Genomic DNA, 20,092 nt, shown 5'->3' on the forward strand with positions numbered 1-20,092 from the left:
AGGAATGGTCCATATGAATCTCAATCAGCACCAAAATAGGCTGGAAGGTGGTTTCCATTATATTATCTATCCGGGCGTTTGCCCCGAGGATATCATTTCAACGAAGAGGAAAAAAAATAAAAAATAAATAAACATACTTGCGATACCAACGGCAGCACGGAGTAACTAGTCAGTCAACGCCATTTAAAATTCCACTTGCCAGATCTTCACCGCACCGTCAGCACCGGCGGAGGCCACCTTCGAATCATCCGCAATCCACGCTACCGCATTAACACCCTCTTTGTGAGCGTTCGGTGCCTCTAGCCAGTCTCCAGGGCGTTCCAAGCTCCACACAAAAATATTTGTGTCAAGAGCCCCGCTAACCAATTGTGTTCCTTTGGAGTTCCAGGCCAGGGAAGCGACACGGCCGGTATGAGCTGTCCAGCGGTCTGTGACAACCGTCCCGTCTGCGGCTTTGAAAACCACGATGCGACCTCTTGAATCTCCGGCAGCCAAGAGTGAGCCATCCGGGCTAAACGCCATGGCGGTAATGGGGTTCCTTGACACTCGGCCGTTCGCTTTTGGCTCCAGGCCGGTTGGCGTGACGGTGTAGATCTGGACCGAAGAGTCTTCGGCCCCTAGAGCAGCGGTTGTTCCAACAGCAGCAATAGTGCTTAATGAAGCCTTTGAGAGAAACTCTCCGGTTTTCTTTCCGTCTTGGAATATCTCAACTGCTTGGAAATTGGCAACGAGCACCGTATTTTCTCCTGCAGCAATTCCTTTTGGCTGGCTCGACAGTTTAGTCGCATTGCCGACATAGCTGTGTGATGATATATCCACAGAGCGGATTGTATCATCCCAGCCTACACTATAAATGCGGCCACCTCCTTGCCTGGCCGCTGCGAGGCCGGCAACGTATCCGGGATGTCCTTCACCGCCGACGCGTTCCATTTCGCTACCCCCAACGTCCCAGCTACAGAGTCTACCATCGTAGCTTCCAGTCCAGAGAGTTTCTTTGGGGCCGGTATCATCCCGAGCAATAGATGTAATGTTCTTTTGATGGCCATGGATTACCCGCGTTGGCTCCTGTTGCCCTTCAACCAGATAGTTCAGGTCTCCTGAGAGAGACAAACTTATTATCAACCCATCGCTTCTTCCACTTGGCCAAACAACGCCAACCTGTTGGTATGGAACGGTCGCAGGACCTTGCTCCGGACCAAGCTGCCAATTCTGCACAACTTTCTGGGTCTCAACATCCCAAATCTTCACTGTTCGGTCTGCACTGGCCGTCACAAATTTTCGTGAATCATGCGACCAGGACACAGCAAATATACTTCCTTTATGCTCTCCTTCCCCAATCTGAAGCTTTGGTTCACCAGTCTTGCCATCATAGAGCCAGATCCGACGGTCTCCACTAACGCTGATCAAGTTATCCCCATTAGGGCTAAAAGCCACACCGTAGATGTAGTTGCTGTGGTTGTCTCGATGGCCGGTGTGATATTTGAAAGGGGCTCCATGGTAGAATACAAGCGTCTTGTCGTCTCCGGCCGCGGCAGCCCGAAGGGGTCTCTGTTGGCGAATAGAAACGGAATTGATGCTCTGGCTGTGACCGGTAATCTCACCAACGGTATTCCCACTATCTGCGCTGATACAATGACCGTATCTCTGCTTTCCGTCGCCAACGGCAATTATCCTCTGCGAATCCCCGTCCCAAGCGAGGTCATTGATTCTTCCGCTCACGATGAAGTATTCGCCTTTCGTGATTCCTTCCCCTACGCAGTCCCACACCCGTACGGTCCCGGCTGCGTCGCCGCTGGCAACGTAGTATCCGGAAGGAGAGAACCGTGCGACGGTTGTGTCGGCCCTGTGCTCAGTATACTGGGTTGCGAATGCGGGGTTGTCTATAGAGCGGAGGAAGACCGACTTGTTTGACTGCAAGAAAAGGTGAGATAATGTCCGAATTAATAACTGAAACAGCATAGACACAAAGATTTGGACTTTACTTACAGCGTAGGCGAGCCTCTCACCTTTTGGGTCAGCAGCAAGCTGTGTTGGCTGGCCTCGCGTGGTGGAGGGGCTGGCGGCCCAGATCAGTTCTACGCCACAAAGTGAGCTTTAAACAATTCACTTTAGCCTGAAGTGGATAATCCATACCGTTTTTGATTGCCATTGAGCGAAAATGTTTACCAGGCGACCAAAGAGTTTTGGGGTGAATGGATTCTCTTGCTGCCGGGAAGGCCGTTCGATTTAACAATAAAGGGCGAGGATGACGTTGCCGGTGGTGTTCCGTCCCCTCGCTCTCAGGACGCCAGGCATCCCCTTTTATGAAACACCCGAGTATAAGGGAGACTTTTAGACAGCAGCAAAAATAGAATGCAGATTCTATCTATGTACAGAGGATATAATACAGTGTATAGCTCCCGCTACCCAATTGCAAACAACGATAATCGATTCCAAGACCACCACGACTCGACCTCTTATTTATCTGCGGTTTTTCAACAACAGGATTTCTGGGTGTTGATATACGCTAGGCATTAGCCCTAGTCCGATGGCTCTCCGGATGGCTTTTGCCATCTTCCTCTGATTCACAGGTCGCAGACCGGTCACAGAACGGGGTTTTATACGGCCCATTTCGGTCATGTATTCTGACATGATAGAGAAATTCTGCCATAATTAGCATCTAAGCCATTTCTATGGACACGCTGTAATGTCAAGCAGGAATAAGTACCTTGTATTGATCCAAAGGATCCATGGCGAGTGCGTCGAAAACATCGATATTAGGACTATGTCTCTTCCTCCACTTCTTCATTTCCGCGGGACTAAGATCGTGAGGAGCGTATACGTCTCCCGCTTTCCATTCACGCGTCTGATATCTCTCCATGGTTCTCAGCTTTTCGTCTCGGGCCCTTTGTGCGGCAATTGATTGCGATATTCTTCGATCCTTTTGTTCGATGGCCATTTTCCGTTCTAGAGGCGTTTTAAGAATTCAATTCAATTAAAGAACCAATTGCAAATAGCTCCCTTGATGGGATTATACGCTTCACATACCCTGATAAGCACTGTAACCGCCCGCCTTTGAAGGGTCTTGAACGCGCCCGTGCGACCAGAGGCGGCGGATATGTTGAAGATTGGCAGGGCGCACAAAGGAGTGCGAAGAGAACGGATTCAATTTGCTCGACATCGTGAGGATCGTGCTGTATCAATTCGGAAAAGTAGAATGTCGATTGCCATGCAGATAGGGCGTGAGTTGCGATGGGAAGAAACTAAAGGAAATGTCAGGCCGTCAATCTTTTGACCCAGACAGCTTTGACTTTTGATGGATGCCAAGCCCATCACCACCAAACCTTCTGTTCGTTCCATTCCAAGCACCACCCAGCGAACATATTTGTAGAGAACTCCCTCACTGTCTCACTCAATGGCTATTTTGGATTGAAAGCGGGGCAATGTTTGAAGCGACTGCCCTGGCATTACACAATTGACCCCATTACTATCGAACCCGTAAGATTCATGGCTGGTAACCCCCCCAATCAACCACAATTGAGGCGTCTGCTAAACTCGGAAACTCTTAGGAGCTTGAATACACAGCTATGCGTTCCCATCTCACTCGCGGGGTTTTCCAGGCGATCGTGGAAAACAGGCCATACGTCCATTCTCAATGTTCTAGACAATTAACTCTCCTGTTGTCCTCTCGCCAACCCCGAAGATGTCCATTCCGTATCACCCAGAGCCGAACCGCATTCTCCCTTCCCTTTCTCCCACGCGCAGACAATGTCACAAAGTCTCAGCTTACGGACAATGGAGCCAAGCAGATGATGGAATTGGTAAATGCGCTGGAGCAGCAGACCCTGCCGCCACCACCATTCATCCTTGCCAAGGCCTTTATGGCGTTTATTCAAGAGCGAGGAGAGTCGATGGCCGTTTTAACCCAAAATCAAGTCCGATTCTTGCTACAGACTTTCCAGTATTTACTCAACGAATACCCATACAAAGGGGCCCGGGGATCCGTGCGCACGGTTTTGGGACTTGAAAGCCTGGAAAATACGATGTTTGTTTTGGCTCAGGCGGGATGCGAGCCCGATGCGGTCGAGCTTTTGAATAAACTGGCCAAGGCGATATACATACAGATCTCCCATCGGAATGAGCGGGCCGAGTCACCACATCTGGAACCCACCCCGGTAGTTCTCAGGTCATACGTCTCAATACTGGCCTCTACAGGATCGCCACTGGAAGCCCTAAATATAGTTGAGACATACTGGGAAACGGTCCTTAGCCCTGAAGGAATCCTACCGTGGCTTGATATCATCAGTGGGCTAGCCAAAGAGGGCAAAGAATCAGAGATCCCGGTAGTGATGGGAAAGATGGATCGTTGCGGTGTCGTCTTGGATCCGAACTCTCATGAGGAAATGGTTAAGTTGCTGGCAGCAGAAAATAACGTTGACGCTCTGAGGAAGCTTTTCGAGCTAGAGCTTCCCAATGGCCTCCAACCTACCGCTACGTCCACTGCATTCGCGATAGCAACTGCTGTCCGAAACTCCATGGTCGATTGGGCAAGCCAGTTGAGCGAAACCTTCCCCGCATACCCGACACCAGAAAGCCGAGACGCGATGCTTCTCTTAGCTGCAGCGAAATCCGAGGGAGCGGAAAACATCCAGAAAATTCTGGACAGTATGTCTGCGAGAAATCCCGAAATCAAGACCTCCATGACCATTGCCACCTTCAACCCACTCTTGGAACACGCAAACATGACCAACAGACGGGATCTGGTGGATGAGTACGCTGAGCTCGCACGGAAGTGGGGCCTCCAGGCGGATGCGCAGACCTATATGCTAATGATGGACTCGAAGTTGCGGGAGGGGGACCTTGACGGAGCTATCGCTCTCTTTGAAAACGTTGACCCCGAGGGTCTCGCCGAGCAAACCGATGTTGTCATGTTGAATAGAATTCTCAGACAGCTTTGCTCCACCCAATACGTCGACGTGGACTACGATACCATACTGTCATTCGTCGACCGCCTAATCGAAGCAAGGGGGCGTTTTGAAGCCGAAACGCTCGGAGCACTCTGTCAAGTCCTCCTCTCTCGTCACGAACTAGAAAGTATTTCCGGACTCCTCCGCCCCGTCATCGATCAGTATAATGCCGACGAACTATCCACGATCAGCGAATCTTTCGTCAAGTACATCTCCGATCAGAATCAGTCTACGGAAGACGCCTGGGAAGCCTACGAGCTGCTTAACATGGCGTTTCCCAACACCTCAGTCCGCATAAGGACGGATATTATGACTCAATTCTTCGAGCGTGGCCGTTCGGATCTCGCATGCCTCGTTTTCGGACACATGAGACAGAAGGAGCGCGGGCCCAGGCGTCCCACCTCGCACACGTATGCGATGTGTCTACAGGGGATATCCCGTGCTGCCGACTCCCAGGGCCTACACCTCGTGCACAACATGTTGAAGCTCGATCTCGAAGTCGGATTGACCACCAAGGTGCTCAACGGGCTGATGCTCGCATACGCTGCGTGCGGTATGCCCGAGAAAGCGATGGGATTCTTCCGCGAGATCCTTCACTCCGAGGAAGGGCCCTCGGAACAGACCCTGATGATATTCTTCCGCGTGTGCGAGACGTACCATAGCGGCGTAGAAGAAGCCACGAAGATGCTGGACAAGTTGAAATCGTTGGATGTACGGATCGACAGGGGTATATACAATGCGTACATCGGCGCGTTGGCTGGACACTGCCAGGTGGAGAAGGCGACGGAGGCGATCCAGGCTATGGAGTCGAAGATCGGTGTTGGACCGAGCACTCAGACGTATGTATTTACCCCCATTCCAGTGTCACTGCTTGTTTACTTTTTCCTGATGCTAACTCTGGCTAAACCCTTAAACAGCCTTGGGACGTTGTATAATGCTATTCCCTTCCAGTATTGGAAGGATCAAGTCGAGGAGTGGGCGCAGGCGACTTATCCCGGACTATGGGAGGAACTCGAACAGCGAGGACGCCATGAAGACGAGGAAGGACTAAAGAGTTTCGACATCAATAGGAATATTGATGTTTAATGCTATGTATGTGTGTAGGTCAGGGAAATATCGATATTTCCTTTTTGTGATATGCTTGGGATGCTCCATATCTTGTCATGTATATTTCCTCTCTCTTTTCCCTTTCTTTTCCTTTTTTTTTTTTTTTTTCCCGTTTCTTTAACTTATCATGCTGTTGTCTGGGAGGCTTTGTAACATGCATATCAGTGTCCACCTGAAACACACACCAACCACCTTGTTTGCACAGGTATCATTGTACCACCAGTTGCTGTACTTCCCTTTTATGTTGTTACATACTTGTATATTTGATGGATTAGGGCAAAAAAAGGGCAAACAGCATCGAAAAAAGTTTTCGATTTATGTAAAATCAGGAGAAAAGGAAAAGAAAACCGTATTTCTTCCACTTAATGTGTAACAGAGCACATATACCTTCTGGGTTTTACCTGTCTGTGGTCCTAGGGGAAGTAAGACACAATTTTTCACTGTTCTCATTACTGTCTTCAGACATAAAGCGCTATACTGGAATGTTTTTTTTACCGCCTAGAAAAAGACTTTCCCCTACAGTTACGTGCGGCTATCTAACATAGCCAATACTGCTATCATTAACAACAGAGAGATATCAAGATCGGAATATACCAAGGACAACAGTAATGGCATGGGATAGAAGTCCATGTGAGCCTTTATAACAACAAGCTACTGGTACTATTTGATTTTGAAAGGAGAGAGAGATATCAAGGAGAGACGTCATTCTATTTCCACTAAGAGTGCTTTGTTTTCCTTTTTCTGGTTTTATCCTTACACGAGGGCCGCTCTAAAAGGCCAAGTACCTAATCTTCTCCTTTTCTGGGGGTGTTTTTTTTTTCTTTTTTCCATTTCTTTATCTTGTTTACTTTACCCTTTTTAAGATATCTTCTTTTTGAAAATAGGTCATGTCATTTGAACATACAGAGTGAATTAGGGATAGGGAATAGGAAGGGAAGGGAAGAGGCTGGGGGTTTCGGATGTGGGAAAGCACACAAAAGGTCTATGGATCTATTCTTTTGGCATTCGCTTGGACATGCTATACTTTCAGTCAGAAGAGAGTACTTAAAATAGTGTGCATGACGATGGAATTCAACTCACAAATCAAAGAAGGCAAATTGACCCGGTGTAGCGCCGTACTGATAGACGAAACGGCTTGCAAGGTAACTGCCGAAGATAGATCGGAGATAGCTATCAGGAACCTACAGTGGGTGGATTGTTAGCGAAAAGAACAGCCAGAAAAAAAAGGAAAAAACAAGAAAAAAAAGATCTAACAAACGAAAGAAAGAACTTGTTTAACTCACCCGCTCAAGCAGAGTATCCAGGCCGATCTTCTCCTGGAGCAACTTAGGAAGTGCATCACCCAACACAGCCTTGCGCAGGCGGAGGTTGTCCCAGAGTTCTGACTTCTGGAGCTCCTCATCCAGCTTGGTGATGGCGACGCTGAGGGTGTCACTGAGGATGCTTCGCGGAATGCCGGTCAGCTCGTGCTCCCTCCAGATGGCTTCAAACTCCAGAGTAGCGTTGCGCTTGATCGTCTCCTGGACCTCGCGAACATAGGCGTTGTAGAATTCTGGTGCCTTGCCATCCTCGCCGATGCACATGTGCTCGGCGAAACCCTTGTCGTCAAAGGACAGGGAGGCCAAGACCTCAAGCGAAGAAGATGTCACGCCACCCTTGTTGACGGAAGCATCCTTGAAGAGCACACATCCGCTCTTCTCAAGGCGAAGCTTGCAGTCCTGGGAAAGGAAGAGGTTGGCGCCTTCAACGAGATACGGGATGGTGGTCTTGCCGTCGACGATGAGTTTCGAGACGTTGGCCAGATTGATGGACTCGGGACGACCGCCGCAGGGCACGAACATATCGTAATCACCTTTCCTGAGATGGAAGGTATTGCGGAAGACGGTTCCGTTGTGGACAACTTCGCCGTTGGGAAGTGTGACGTTGGCGTCGTCGACGAGGACTCTGTATCCCTCAGGCGAGAGTTTCGACATGTCGAAGTTGGAGATCATGATACGCGCCTTTGCGAGTCTCAGAAGCTCCTCACGATCGAGACCTTGGGGATCAACTATCACACCAGAGCCGTCCACGATGGCGGTATATTTCTCACGGCCGAGCAGGATCTCGTTAGATCCGAGGTCGCCATCGGGGCCACCGGTCTGCAACTTGCGGATCTGGGTCTCGTCGACGCCCGTCTTGCGATAGATGCCCTCGACGTATTGGCGAATCGACAGAGTGGTCATGCCGTAGGTATCATGGGGAATACCACCGAGCTTGGGGTTCTTGCCGGTGAAGAAGGACTTCCACCAAGGAGCACCTCTCTGCTTGGCGTGCATCGTAGCCCAATCGACCAGTTCAGCGGTGTTCTCGTCAGGTCCCATGAAGAGAATCTCGTCCTGACCGTGCAGATCGACGATGGGGTCCTTGATGCCGGGGCTGACCGGAGGAAGGAGGAGGTCGAGGATGCTGTCGATGTACTTCTCGAATGCCACTCTGGCCTTGTCTTGGTGGTTCACGTCGAGCAAGATAACACCTTTGGCTCCTCCTTCTGGGATATCCTTGTTCTTTCGCTGCTGGGTATTGGCCAAGTTGTAATTCTCATCGAAGATCGAGCGAGCGTTGATGGCATACGCCTCCTTGTCCCGACTCTTGACGATACGGATACCACCGCGCGAGATATCACGGAAGCGAAGGTGGAATCCACGGAATTCGGAGCTGATGACGAGGAACATGCCGTAGAGGGGCTGTGGGTATTCGTGGGTGGGCAGGAAGTCCGGGTTCAGGCGGAAGCTCAGGGCGACCTTGGTCGGGGTGTAAAAGTTGGTTTTGAGGACGGCGTTGTTGAAGACGAGGAAGGACTTCATGACCATCTCGTCGTGCTCGCTGACAACGGTCTTGGAGACGAGGTCCTTCAGCTGCTTGCTGTCGAGAACCTCATCGACCTGCAGGCGAAGGTAACTCAAGGTTGGGAGGAAGTCGTCACCGGCGGCTCTGGTCTGGACGTAGTGGGTGTTGGCAAAGTCGAGGTAGAGTCTGTGGATGAGCTCGGGATACTTGTTGATGATCTCGAGGATGTAGTCGGAGGTGAAGGTCTCGGTGCGCAGTCTCTTCTTGATCTTGGAGAGGAGCTCAGCGTGCACGGTGTTGTTGGAGTCGAGCAGGGCGGTCAGGGAGGTGTATTCGGAGCCGAGACGGTTGAGGAACTGCTGGACAAAGACCCAGACGCAGTGGGCGTAGATGGTCTCCTGCAGGCTGAGGCGTCCGCTGGCGAAGTGGCTCTGGAACTTGTTCTGGGGGACACAGTACAGGAGCGAGACCTCCTTCATGATCTGGTGGATGGCAGCCTCGATGGGCGGGTGCCTTCCGGAGGCCTCGGCGCCGGCGATGGGGCGGAGGTAGAGAGAGACGACGGTGATGCCGTTGGAGAAGTTCTCGAGGTACTTCCGGGAGCTGGTGAGGCGGTAGTAGTGGTAGAGATCGGACAGGGCGCTGAAGAAGCCCATGGCGGAGCCTTGGCGGTACGCGACGACCAGTCTCTTCTCGCGGCTTCCTTCAATCTCGAACATCTCGATGACAGGGCCAGACCGGGCCACTGCATTGCTGATGATCTCCTGATAGATAGCCTTTGTGTTCTCGGTAGCCTTCTGCAGGAAGCGCTTCTCGCCGATGACCTCGATGTTGGTCTCGCCCGGGTCGGGGTGGGGGTTGTTGAAGTGGCACTTGTAGACGAAGTAGCAGCGGAGCTGGTGCTGGTTGTCGTCGGGCAGGGAGGTGGCAGAGCGGAAGGTCTCGACGCGGTAGCTGTTGCTCGGGGTGGAGCCGTCGATGTACTTCTCGTCGATGCGCTGTTCGTAGCGGGGGCCGCCGACGGCGCTGACGCCGGGTCTGCTGGTGTCGATGTAGACGGCGTGGTCAGCGGCCTCCTTGTCGAGTCTGATGTCCAGGCGCTTGTCGTCTCTCGCGTAGGCGGCGACCTTTGCGGCATAGAGGGAGAGGATGTGGCTGGCAATAGCGTCGACGGTTTCGGTCTGGAAATACATGTCGTCGATGCCGAGCATGTTGTAGAACCAGTCCGTCTCGGTGGAGATGAACTCGGAGGGGATGAAACCGCTCTCTTCCAGCTGATCCATCACTATCAAACACAGTGTCAGATACCGGACCGTAGGTCCTCTTGTTTTCTTCAATGTTTGGCATTTTCACTTTTCTTTTTGTTGGTTTTTTCTTTTTCATTCTTGTAATTTTTTTTATTTCCATTTTTATTTTATTTTTATTTTATTCTTTTTCAGGTTTGGGCGGTCCAATTCGGCCTACCTTGTTCCATCTGCTTGCCCTTGCCCTCAAACTTGGCTGCCACATATCCGGGACCCTCTTCAGACAGGACGCGCGGGGAGCCGCCGGGGATTCCAAGGTGGACGGGTTGGGGAGAAGGTTCGCGAGCGGGAGTGCCCTTTACGCTGTCCAGCAGTTTGTTGTGGACGCGATGGAAGCCGAGAGGAGTGCCTGAGCCCGAAGGGGGGGCAAGGCCATTGGCGCCGTTGGCGGGGACCCCGTTCCCGTTCTGCGGGGTTAGATCGGCGGGGGACATGATGTAGTTGTATTAAGAACAATATACTACACTTGCGACAAATCCAGATATCAAAAAAAAAAAAAAAAGGACAAAGTGAAAAAAACAAAAAGAAGAAGAAAAAGCCAAATGTGTGGAGGTCAGAACAATGGAGGAGGGGAGAATTCCAGAGCAAGATCGCGGGCTTAGCGAAGAGCCGGTGGGGAGGGAGTGGTTTCGATGACGTTTTTCCTTTCTTTTGCTTTGATGACGGCTACAGGGAGCTCTGGCGACGGTGCTCTGGCAAGCTGGAGGAGAGAAGCGAGGTGAAGCCGGCGGCCATGGAATCCGCAGACGGGGGGTAACGCTGGCAACGCGGTGACAGACGGCGGGAGGTGAGGTTTGCCCAAAAGCGACAAGCAGCAGCAGCAGCAGCAGCGTTCAAAAGAGATATTTATGTACGGCGGGCGGCTGACGGTTCCTGGAGCGCACGCTAGGCCCAACGCGGCAAGTCTGGGGCGCGGCTAGTGGAGGGAGCGAGCCACGGGACCGGGCCAGGATGGCGGAAAGCATCGGTTAGTCGTCGTCACGAAGCTGTTATGTAAGAGCATTCAGGGTAGGAAACTAACTTAACTAGTTACAATGAGCAAAAAGAGGGACTGAATACAAAACTCACTCACCGCATCCGAGTCGTGGTCGTGGTCCCGGAGTCTACTAGAGTCTAGAGGTCCAGAATTCAAAGGGTGAGTCAGTATGGGAGGAGTTCCAGTCCCACCACACACAAGTCCAGGAATTGAGAGTCAAGTTCAGGAGGGGGAGTATGTATGTCTGTCTGTACTCCGTCTCACCGCTTGCCGCAGCTCCCAGGCCGGAGACACGTCTGAGCATTCGCCCGCGTCGCCGAGCTTCTCGCCCATCTTCCCAGTGCCCCAGAAACCGCAGTCTGGCTGGCGATGGGCGGCGTCGTGATTGGCTGCCTGCGTGCGGCATTTGTCGACTGGCCGAGACTCCAGATCTTACATATTCCAAAAAAAACAAAAAAAAGAAAAAAAAAAAAAGGAAAAATATACTCCGTACTCCGTAACTACATCAAGCAAACTGCTTGGTAAAAACAAAAAAAAAAAAAGGCCTCATCCAAAAAAACTCCCCCCACCCCACATGACCCCCCAAAAAAAAAAACACCGATTACGTAAAGCGCAGCCACTGGGGCTGAGCCACCGCCTGTCCCTCGCCGCTGATTTGCTGCTTATGTAACACTCGTCAGGGAGCATCGTTGGCGGTGATTGGCTTATTTTTTCTTTTCTTTTTATTTTATTTATTTTATTTTTTAATTTTTTTTAATTTTTTTTTTAATTTTATTTTATTTTTTATTTTTTTGTGGCTGGTTCTACTCTGTATGGGAGAGCGCGCGCGGCCGTGTTTGATGGAGGAGTATATGGACGGAGTATATGGACGGAGTAACTATGGAGTAACTATGAAAAATGGCAGCTCCGGAACCATCGTTTTCATTGAAGATCCTGGGGGGCCCAGCGAGGGAAAAAATTTTTCACGGCCATCTGACCGTCGTTTGGCCCTTCGACAGGCGAACTGGCGAGACTGGGGGAGAGCAAACGATCGCACGCAACGCCAGACGCTGAACTTACCGCCTCCTCGAACGGTCACCTGCCCGCCCTCTCGTGGCCCAGACCCTGCGGCATCTGAAACCGCCCAATCCATCGCCTACACGGAGGACGGGAGTAACTATGACTATGCAAATCTGCGGACTTTGCTCAACTCCTGTGGAGAGAGACTTAATTTTCCATGCTTGTTAAAAATTCACTCCTCACGAGGATCACGTCGAAAAAATTCCATCATCCGTCGCGATCCAGACGGTTGGCCAGTCGTTCACCTCTGCTAACCTTTCGCCAAGCGGAGTTCCCGAGCAGGCGGCTAATGCACGACTGCATCATCTTCCGCCGTGAAGCAGCCAGCCCCTTGTATGTACCTTCTTGCTGCTCCCGCCGGTAACCCCTCCAAACTCCAACTCCAACTCCTCCTCTTCGTCCTTCTCCTCCCCTCTCCCGATGTGCAGCCCTGATCGACGGCCCATCGGCCAGACTGGGTCCTCTTTTACCTCGCATTGAGTTTTTTTTTTTTTTTACTTTTATTACGGAGTACTGTTTTATTTTATTTTTTATTTTTTATGCTTTTTTTCACCGAATGTTGGTTTCTTCTCAAACTTGTTTCAATTGCCTGCTGACACGAGCTGGTTGCGCAATCGCTCTGGCTCGATCGACCCTGTTTCGTATCAAAATGTCCCTCCAACTTCTCTTCAACCGTTGCCATCACGTTGCGGGGCATCCAAACCTTGTTCCCAGGATCCTTGACCTGCAGCAGGAAGTAAAAAAAAAAAAAAAAAAATTGAAAACAACAAGAAAATAACAAGAAAATTGTTGTTTAGTGTCGGATCTATTTAACGATTGGACGGCTATTGCTTTTTCTTTTTTTTTTTTTTTGTTCCCTGTCCCTCTCCATCTCCTCGCCGAGATGATGGAATCAGATCTAGCCGCCCAATCGCGTGCTTCCTCCCGCCGGGCTGCTCGCCACTGTCTTCCGTCCGTGCATCGTGCCGGTTACGTGCACCGAATCCTCCGATTTAGTTCCAAACGACGCACGTACTTTTCGCCGACTGACGACTCCGTAACGCAGCATGTCGCCGAGATGAGGTCAGGATGAGGTCAGGATGAAGCCAGGACCTTTGGCAGACCGAAAAAGACTTGGAAAAAAAAAATATAAATTAATAAAAATAATAATAATAATAACAATAATAAAAAAAAGGAGGGGGGCAACACTCTCTCCGTACAGCCTTTGGGAGTACCTTGAGATATCATACTTTGGCTTTCAAGTATATGAGAGAAGCCCTTGCACACAGAAAACGCATCGTTTGCCAACCGGACCTTAGCGGTGCATTGTTCCGGTCCACAGGTCCAAAATTTGAGCAGCACGGAGTACACGGCAACCAGGATCATCGTGCAAGGGTCGTTGGCCAATGTTCAAATCCCAAAAAAGTCGAGCACCAAAACCAGGCTCGGGTTTAAAACTGGCTTCCAGCAACTGCACAAGGGCTTCCCCCGCTCTTTCTGATCTCACAGGTCTCTTTTCCTATTAAACCACATTTTTTAAAAAGAGCATTTACGAGCTTCAGTGCGGAGTCCTCTTCCGGTAGTCTCAATCAGCATTCCATTGAAAATGACGTGAAAAGCAATGTGGAGTTTCTATGGCTAGCAATGCTCCATATATTGGAGAAATTTTTGACCGAATTTTTTCCCATGCGCCATGCAGATGGTTTCCATCAATGCATGTACAATATTTCTATGCCCATTCATGCTTGGGAGCCAGCTTGCCAAACCAAGGGCATCGACGGGGTAGCAACCTACTAACCTCCAAAATTTTACTATGCATCTAGGTCGCTCACCAACAAATAATGCCCGGATCACTTACCCTCACAAACCAATTGAACGGACTTTGCACACCTCCGACTGTACCTACATGGGACATCTGCAGCCGGCCGTGCCTTGGGAACAATTGTCCTATCGTCAGCTGCTCCCCGACAGTTTGCTAGGTACCTAGTACAGAGCACTTCTCAAGCTTTTTGAACCCCAAAAATGACCAGGCAATGCAAGATATCTCCATATCACCAATGGTCCTCAGTCCTTCCCCCCACTCCGCGCTAATTTTCCCTGAAGATGAATGATTCGCTGCCGCACACATACATATTAAGATGGACAACTAGTCTTGTGGTTCGATGAGCACAAGCTGCACTGACCAGGCAGGTTTCCCCTTTGAGATATCACCAACGAAACATAAAACTTTCCTCAGTCGAGATAATATGGTTATGGGGCTTCAACCTCTCTTGACAAGTTAAAGAAGCGCCCTTGTAGTCATTTACCTCTTTAGTCTGATGGCGGTTTGCGTTGACCATTATATTTCCTGGTTGGAAAAAAAAAAAAAAAAAAAAAAAAAAAAAGATGTCCTCTGGTCTCGACAACGATACGTTTTCTGCTGGTGTTAAACAGAAAAACCCCTAGTATATAAGGATATCAGGGGCATAAGCATTTTTGAGCAGGGAAATAAAGACTGTTCAGTGTGATAAGATGCCACCCCGATATACTTACTCCCTTTCCCCAAAACCAATCATAACGTTGATTTTTGAGGTTAATTGCCTTGTCGCGTAGTCAACCATCCTGCTTTTTCTTCTCCATAATTATACGCGTCTGCCCCGACAGGTATTTGCTCAGATAAGCTGGCTTTTCAAAAGGTACAATTTGCCGTTCTGGGAGGTTATGCAGAACCTGGGCGGGCGGCCCCGAGACCGGAGCATGTACGGAGTAGTCTCTACTCCGTATTTTGTGTTTTATTTCACGTCAAAGCCTGACGTAACTAACGTAATCGGATTTGCGAGCCATCCTAGCAATTATAGTGTATAAAAGGATTCCAGAGGTTTGAAGAACGCCCTAGAAAATATGTCAGTCTTTTTTTTTTTCTTTTTTTCTTTTTTTTTTTCCTGTTTCGAGGAAATTTTATACAACATCCAACCTTCATTGTGATGGTGAAGATAATAGGAAAAACCAGCTCCGGTTAGAATCTTACTATGAATAATATTTTTTTTTTTTTTTTTTTTTTTTTTTTTTTTAATTCCCCCCCATATTGTTAACTCAACGTCTACAGTGAAATACAACTGATTATATATGGCCTCTCTAGTTAGCTCGATGAGGAGCGAGAGCGTATTCCAAGGACCTGGAACATTTCCCCAACTTCGAGGGACATAAGATATATGAGATATAATACAATCTTGACGAGAGAACAGGCCGGTAGGGCTCGACAGCGATTCAGAACACACACGATTACCTCCGGACCTATGGTTATCGCCTAACTTTCTTAGCCACGGAAGATGAGACTGCGACCCCGTAAGGAGTATAAGGGCGTCTTAGTAGATGTTGGAAAGCGGTGCGCAACTCCATGGAGAGGGGGTTCTGGAGCCACTGGTTTGTATGGAGAATGGAAGGTTAAGGTTGGGCGAGTCGTGACTCGTGAATACCTTTGGGGGAAAAAAGGAACTAGAATCATAAGCGCAAGTTATGGAGTATCTTGCGAACACTCCGACTCCGAACGAGCGAGGGTGGCGGGGGGAACAGACACGCTCGTTTCAAGATAGAGAGGTTGAACTGATACTGTAGCTTGCATGATTGGCATTCAACGAGTCGGTACGTGGCCTCTCAAGCCTCTTTGCCTCTCATCGCAGCAGCTTTAGGGACCAAACAATCCAGGGGAGAAGGGGGGAAAAAGGACTTTTGACTATCCAAAGTCCTTGACGGAGTCTCAAACGGCCTATCACTCAGGAGCTGGCTTCGCAGCCCGAGGTTCCCTGACTTTCTCACATCTGACAAGAGGACACATGCCATGAAAACTATTGATGTTGGACCAAGTGATAAATTTGAACCGGCGACTAAAACGCCTCGGGAGCTTCGTAATGGAGGCTTGAGGGGGAGCAAGGTATCCAAAGCTTCATCCTGGAGCTTAGTTATGATTACTCCGTACGGAATACGGAATACGGAGCAACTACGGAGTACCTTTGTTACAATCGACCTCCAAAGATTTTTCAAACCCGTCTCCTCTGGTACAAAATGTGGCTATCAGCTCTGGTTTCAGTGGCTTTGGGCTGGGTTGGTACGCCAAGGACTTGGATAATTTTAAGATAATGTGGTGGAAAAACTACTCCGTAGTAAGACTCACCAAATATGCCGAACAGGCTGTCAAATGCTTTTAGTGCTGAGACACCCAACGGTGTGCGTCCGATTGGTGGATTTGCGCCAACGCTCCCCCGGATTGATAGTTACTTGATTTGCTCGTTTCGCAAAGGTTCGACATGTGCCCAAGAAAGGAGGATACTCCTCCATGCTCCGCCCCAGACACCCAATTCCAAGGGATAGCTACAGGGATAGTACCTCACAGTTTCATTGTGCCGTCGATGCCGTACGGAGAGGGCCACGCCAAATACGTGGCAATACCTGAATACGCCTGTGGTACGAGAGTCGTTACTCCGTACCTTGGGTTTGGATTTGACCTCGGGAGACTGGCGAAAAAAAAGATTCCACCAGAAATTCCGCAAGGCCACCCTAGAGTACCTGACCGGGGTTTGCCATGTATCGAGCCGTCTAAGATTCGGAGAACGATCTGCATAATTTGGTGTTTGAGGCGGCGAAATCCAATGCTGAGCAATCATCGGCAGGTTGGCTAACACCAGCATGCAAACAGCATCCCGGGCTAACCGGTCCTGAAAGCGCCTCGAGAAACCAACGTGCCGTGTTTGACCATCGACAAACAAAGAAACCTGGGGTAAGCGACGAGACCCAAGCTTACGCGCTTCTCGAAGTCTGCTTTCACACCAGAACAAGGATTGCAGGAGGCAGGTGCCGATGATCGAGGATCGTTTGCTCAATTAGAAGCTTCTGGAGCGATTTGGGTTCTGTCGCATCGTTGCCGGGCCAGGCCGACCCGACCCGCAGACGGGATCAACATGAAATTTCCCCTGAGCGAACTAAAATTTCGTGAGTCACCAATTATTGTTTGCCTGGGCGCTTGAAATTGGCAAAAATGTTCAAAAATTCCAAGCCCAAATTATAGCTCTGGGATCCAAGTTAAAACTTATTTAGCAAAGATATTTCCAGGATCAGATGGAAAAAAAGACAATCGAAGAGCAAAAACAAGGGGGAAAAAGGAATAGGAAAGGAAAGAAAAGAAAAGAGCTCACATGGTGAAACAGTGATAACCCTGTCGCCACGTTTACTAGTGCTAGCCCTGCCAATGCAACATTACACGGGGTGCAGATTCAGCTCGCGGCTCGGGGCGTCGTGCTTAACCGTTTGTAGTCTTCGCAAGTCAATTTCGACGAATCGAGTTCCATCCCAGGGACCTTGCTCCAACAAAATAAAACCCCAGTCAAACAGGAACCGTTATCTCGTGAAAATTACTTTGGATACGCCCGTCGCCCCGTATTTTGGGCTGACCCAAAAAAATTTGGAACGTTTAAATGAAATCTGCTTTGGCCAGAACAACTCTCTCCTCTTTTCTTCCTTTGTCTTCTGCTCTGCCATATTGCTTCTTTATCCCTTTTCGTCAATTTCCCATATAAAGGAGCCCCTTGTTTAAGGATATCTCCTTTTATAGATTAATCTTCTTATTTTAGAAAGCCCTCGATCGATCGTTGTCCACTCAATACATGCCGATTTGTCCTCATCTCTGATCAGCTTCCGTTCCTCGATTGAACTCGAATCCCACAGCCTCTTGAGTTTCGAGGTCTGAAATAATCTTTCGCATTCCGAAGCACCTACTAGTCATTAAAGCATTTTGAATACTCGAAAAGACGTCGAAGAACGAACGTCGCAAGTGCATCGGCTAAATTTTCAAATCCCATATAAATCGTCTTTCGATCGACCGGCGCATCACACCATAATGTCTCAATCCTACTGCGCACGATATCAAACACCTGCTCTCTGTGGATCACCTGCAACACTAAAATCGCCGCTCGCAAAATGCAACGGCAGTGGAAAATCGAACAAACTAACGTTGTCGACGGCCACACTCAGCCAAGACATCTGGCGAGCTGTCCAAAAATCATCTGGAACTCCCAAATACGCATCGTTTAGAGATGAATATGAGCAGCCACCGCCACCTCCACCATCTCCAGTCGGAGCATCCGGCTGGAAGATGTGCTAAAAATTTGAACCCGATACCCGAACAGTTTAATTTCGACATGAGCTGGTCTTAATCCTGTTATCTTTCCTCGCGTTCTCTTCGTCTGCGACTATTATAGAATATAACCTTTTAGAGCCTTGGTTTCTTTGCGAACCCTCGAGTTACCTTCTTCAGGCAAGACCCGCTCGCTCAATTTCCTTTGTTTTGCTTGCTCCTTCGAGAATATACCTGATATAATGTCTGCTTTCAACACGTTTATATTTGTTTTTGAAAGGAGCGGGTGTTTGGGGGCTCCCATAATTCCCTGAGAATCATCATACTTTCCTTGTGTATCAAAATATTAGCTTTTCATAATGAAAATGTTGTGAAGCATGAATATTTAGGTCTTCCAGGAGAGAACCGATGGCGGTTATTGCGATTTGTAAAACATAAGGTGTTCAGTTTTCCGGTATGCGGCAAATCACTTATTTTCTTGGAGCCAAGAATCAAGCAATTGTTATCCGCTTTCAATGCTATTAGGTCAACGCTGAATCTCCGGGTAGATGCTCTTGGACAAGCGGTGTCGATGATTGGGCATTGGTGGCAGGAGTTTCTGGCCCAACATTCTTCCGTGAAGCAGCATCAAATCGTGCGTAAATCTCTCCTAGTCTTTTCATAGCTTCGGGGTCGCCAGCCCGCGCCTGCTGGCTGACGTTCTCGAGTTCAGCAAGCATTCCTTCAGTTCTAGCCCAACCCTGCAATCTTTCCTCAATATTTTGGTTTCGCTTTTGCGCTTGAGGAAAAGTTGTTCGAACAATATCCTCTTCACCTTTGGCTCGTTTTGCTCTCATAAGGCATTCTAGGAATTGCGCTTGTCCAGTTGAAGAACCTCCTGAGCGCATTCTTTGAGCTTGGCTAGAGCTAGAACCCGATATGAGATGCGCTTTCTGACCTAGGATTTTCACTCGCGTCGTGGAAACTAAGTCAAAATCCCTATTTTGTCGCAGAGCGGGAGTATCGTCTTCATCGCCAGGCAGTGAAAACATCATATCGGTTCCAATTTGATCAGCCCAGGAACAACTAAAGATCTGATTTTGGTAGGACACGATAGGATTAGGTGAGTGTAACTCCATTATTTGAATTTGATTTTGAAGTTCCATTTCCAGATCTGGGTCAATTCCAGTTGATTGACCCTGGTTTGGGCTTGAATGGGGAACTGGAGACCCTGGCTGCGAAGTCGTCATATCAACTAACGGGACGAGGGAATTTGAGGAGGCAGCAGATCTCTGCCTCGGCGGTCGTATCGTGCCATTGCAGGACGTGAGGTCAAGGTTGATGTAAAATGTCTACCATAAAGGATGACTGTTAGTTGTATGGCTTGGTGTTTTTTGGTCGTATTTGGAACACACCTCCCTCTCGGACTCGTCGTATTCATACTCGTAGTCCGACTCATCTGACTCTGGTTCTACAGGCGGGCTGCCGCCTTTGGGATTGCCGGTAGGAGACTGCATGACTCCTCCTCCCCCCGATCAGCAGGAAACAAGCTTGACGACGTGACGAAAGGCGAGAGAGTGCAGTCTGCTCCGTAGCAAGGGCAGGCTTGGCATGTGGTCAGTTTAAAGTTCGTTAGTCGGTAGATCTAATCTGATAAGATGTCTTGGCCCCCCCGGGCCCGGGCGCATGCCGTGATGTCATTGGTGCCTGCCCTCCGCCCACTCCCGAGCCGACTTGTTGGTTGCATCATGAGAGTCCGAGTTTGTCGGGAGGATGATCGGACGAAAGTGACGTTGACGATGAACAACGA

At 49.3% G+C, this 20,092-nt stretch overlaps 7 protein-coding genes across 7 annotated transcripts; 3 read left to right on the plus strand and 4 right to left on the minus strand.

Moving 5' to 3' along the window:
• Positions 1–18: 18 nt before the first annotated feature.
• On the minus strand, positions 19–2,149 carry CIMG_00984 (actin cortical patch component; the record flags this gene model as incomplete). Its single annotated transcript, XM_001247212.2, has 3 exons — positions 19–1,911; positions 1,987–2,075; positions 2,134–2,149. The coding sequence occupies 3 exons, from the start codon at positions 2,147–2,149 to the stop codon at positions 184–186; spliced, it is 1,833 nt and encodes a 610-aa protein (XP_001247213.1). The 3' UTR covers positions 19–183.
• Positions 2,150–2,460: 311 nt separating this feature from the next.
• On the minus strand, positions 2,461–3,160 carry CIMG_00983 (mitochondrial 37S ribosomal protein RSM18; the record flags this gene model as incomplete). Its single annotated transcript, XM_001247211.1, has 3 exons — positions 2,461–2,643; positions 2,708–2,946; positions 3,028–3,160. The coding sequence occupies 3 exons, from the start codon at positions 3,158–3,160 to the stop codon at positions 2,461–2,463; spliced, it is 555 nt and encodes a 184-aa protein (XP_001247212.1).
• Positions 3,161–3,371: 211 nt separating this feature from the next.
• Positions 3,372–6,400, plus strand: CIMG_00982 (uncharacterized protein). The gene is made up of 3 exons (XM_001247210.2): positions 3,372–3,493; positions 3,549–5,785; positions 5,864–6,400. The coding sequence occupies exons 2-3, from the start codon at positions 3,567–3,569 to the stop codon at positions 6,030–6,032; spliced, it is 2,388 nt and encodes a 795-aa protein (XP_001247211.2). The 5' UTR covers positions 3,372–3,493; positions 3,549–3,566; the 3' UTR covers positions 6,033–6,400.
• Positions 6,401–6,745: 345 nt separating this feature from the next.
• On the minus strand, positions 6,746–10,669 carry CIMG_00981 (NAD-specific glutamate dehydrogenase). Its single transcript, XM_001247209.2, has 4 exons — positions 10,344–10,669; positions 7,337–10,164; positions 7,134–7,234; positions 6,746–7,071 (listed from the first exon to the last, which is right to left on the minus strand). Exons 1-4 carry the CDS (start codon positions 10,615–10,617, stop codon positions 7,044–7,046), a joined length of 3,231 nt encoding a protein of 1,076 aa, XP_001247210.1. The 5' UTR covers positions 10,618–10,669; the 3' UTR covers positions 6,746–7,043.
• Positions 10,670–12,049: 1,380 nt separating this feature from the next.
• CIMG_00980 (uncharacterized protein) lies at positions 12,050–12,472 on the plus strand (the record flags this gene model as incomplete). The annotated part of the gene is made up of 1 exon (XM_001247208.2): positions 12,050–12,472. The coding sequence occupies one exon, from the start codon at positions 12,050–12,052 to the stop codon at positions 12,470–12,472; it is 423 nt and encodes a 140-aa protein (XP_001247209.2).
• A 3,199-nt stretch (positions 12,473–15,671) lies between these two features.
• CIMG_10655 (uncharacterized protein) lies at positions 15,672–17,490 on the plus strand. Its single transcript, XM_012358851.1, has 4 exons — positions 15,672–16,281; positions 16,448–16,843; positions 16,896–17,162; positions 17,268–17,490. The coding sequence occupies exons 1-3, from the start codon at positions 16,015–16,017 to the stop codon at positions 16,923–16,925; spliced, it is 693 nt and encodes a 230-aa protein (XP_012214274.1). The 5' UTR covers positions 15,672–16,014; the 3' UTR covers positions 16,926–17,162; positions 17,268–17,490.
• A 765-nt stretch (positions 17,491–18,255) lies between these two features.
• Positions 18,256–19,842, minus strand: CIMG_00977 (uncharacterized protein). The gene is made up of 2 exons (XM_001247205.2): positions 19,698–19,842; positions 18,256–19,634 (listed from the first exon to the last, which is right to left on the minus strand). Exons 1-2 carry the CDS (start codon positions 19,797–19,799, stop codon positions 18,825–18,827), a joined length of 912 nt encoding a protein of 303 aa, XP_001247206.1. The 5' UTR covers positions 19,800–19,842; the 3' UTR covers positions 18,256–18,824.
• Between the last annotated feature and the right edge of the window lie 250 nt (positions 19,843–20,092).

The sequence above is a fragment of the Coccidioides immitis genome, assembly GCF_000149335.2.
Source record: "Coccidioides immitis RS genomic scaffold supercont3.1, whole genome shotgun sequence".
Lineage (NCBI taxonomy): Eukaryota > Fungi > Ascomycota > Eurotiomycetes > Onygenales > Onygenaceae > Coccidioides > Coccidioides immitis.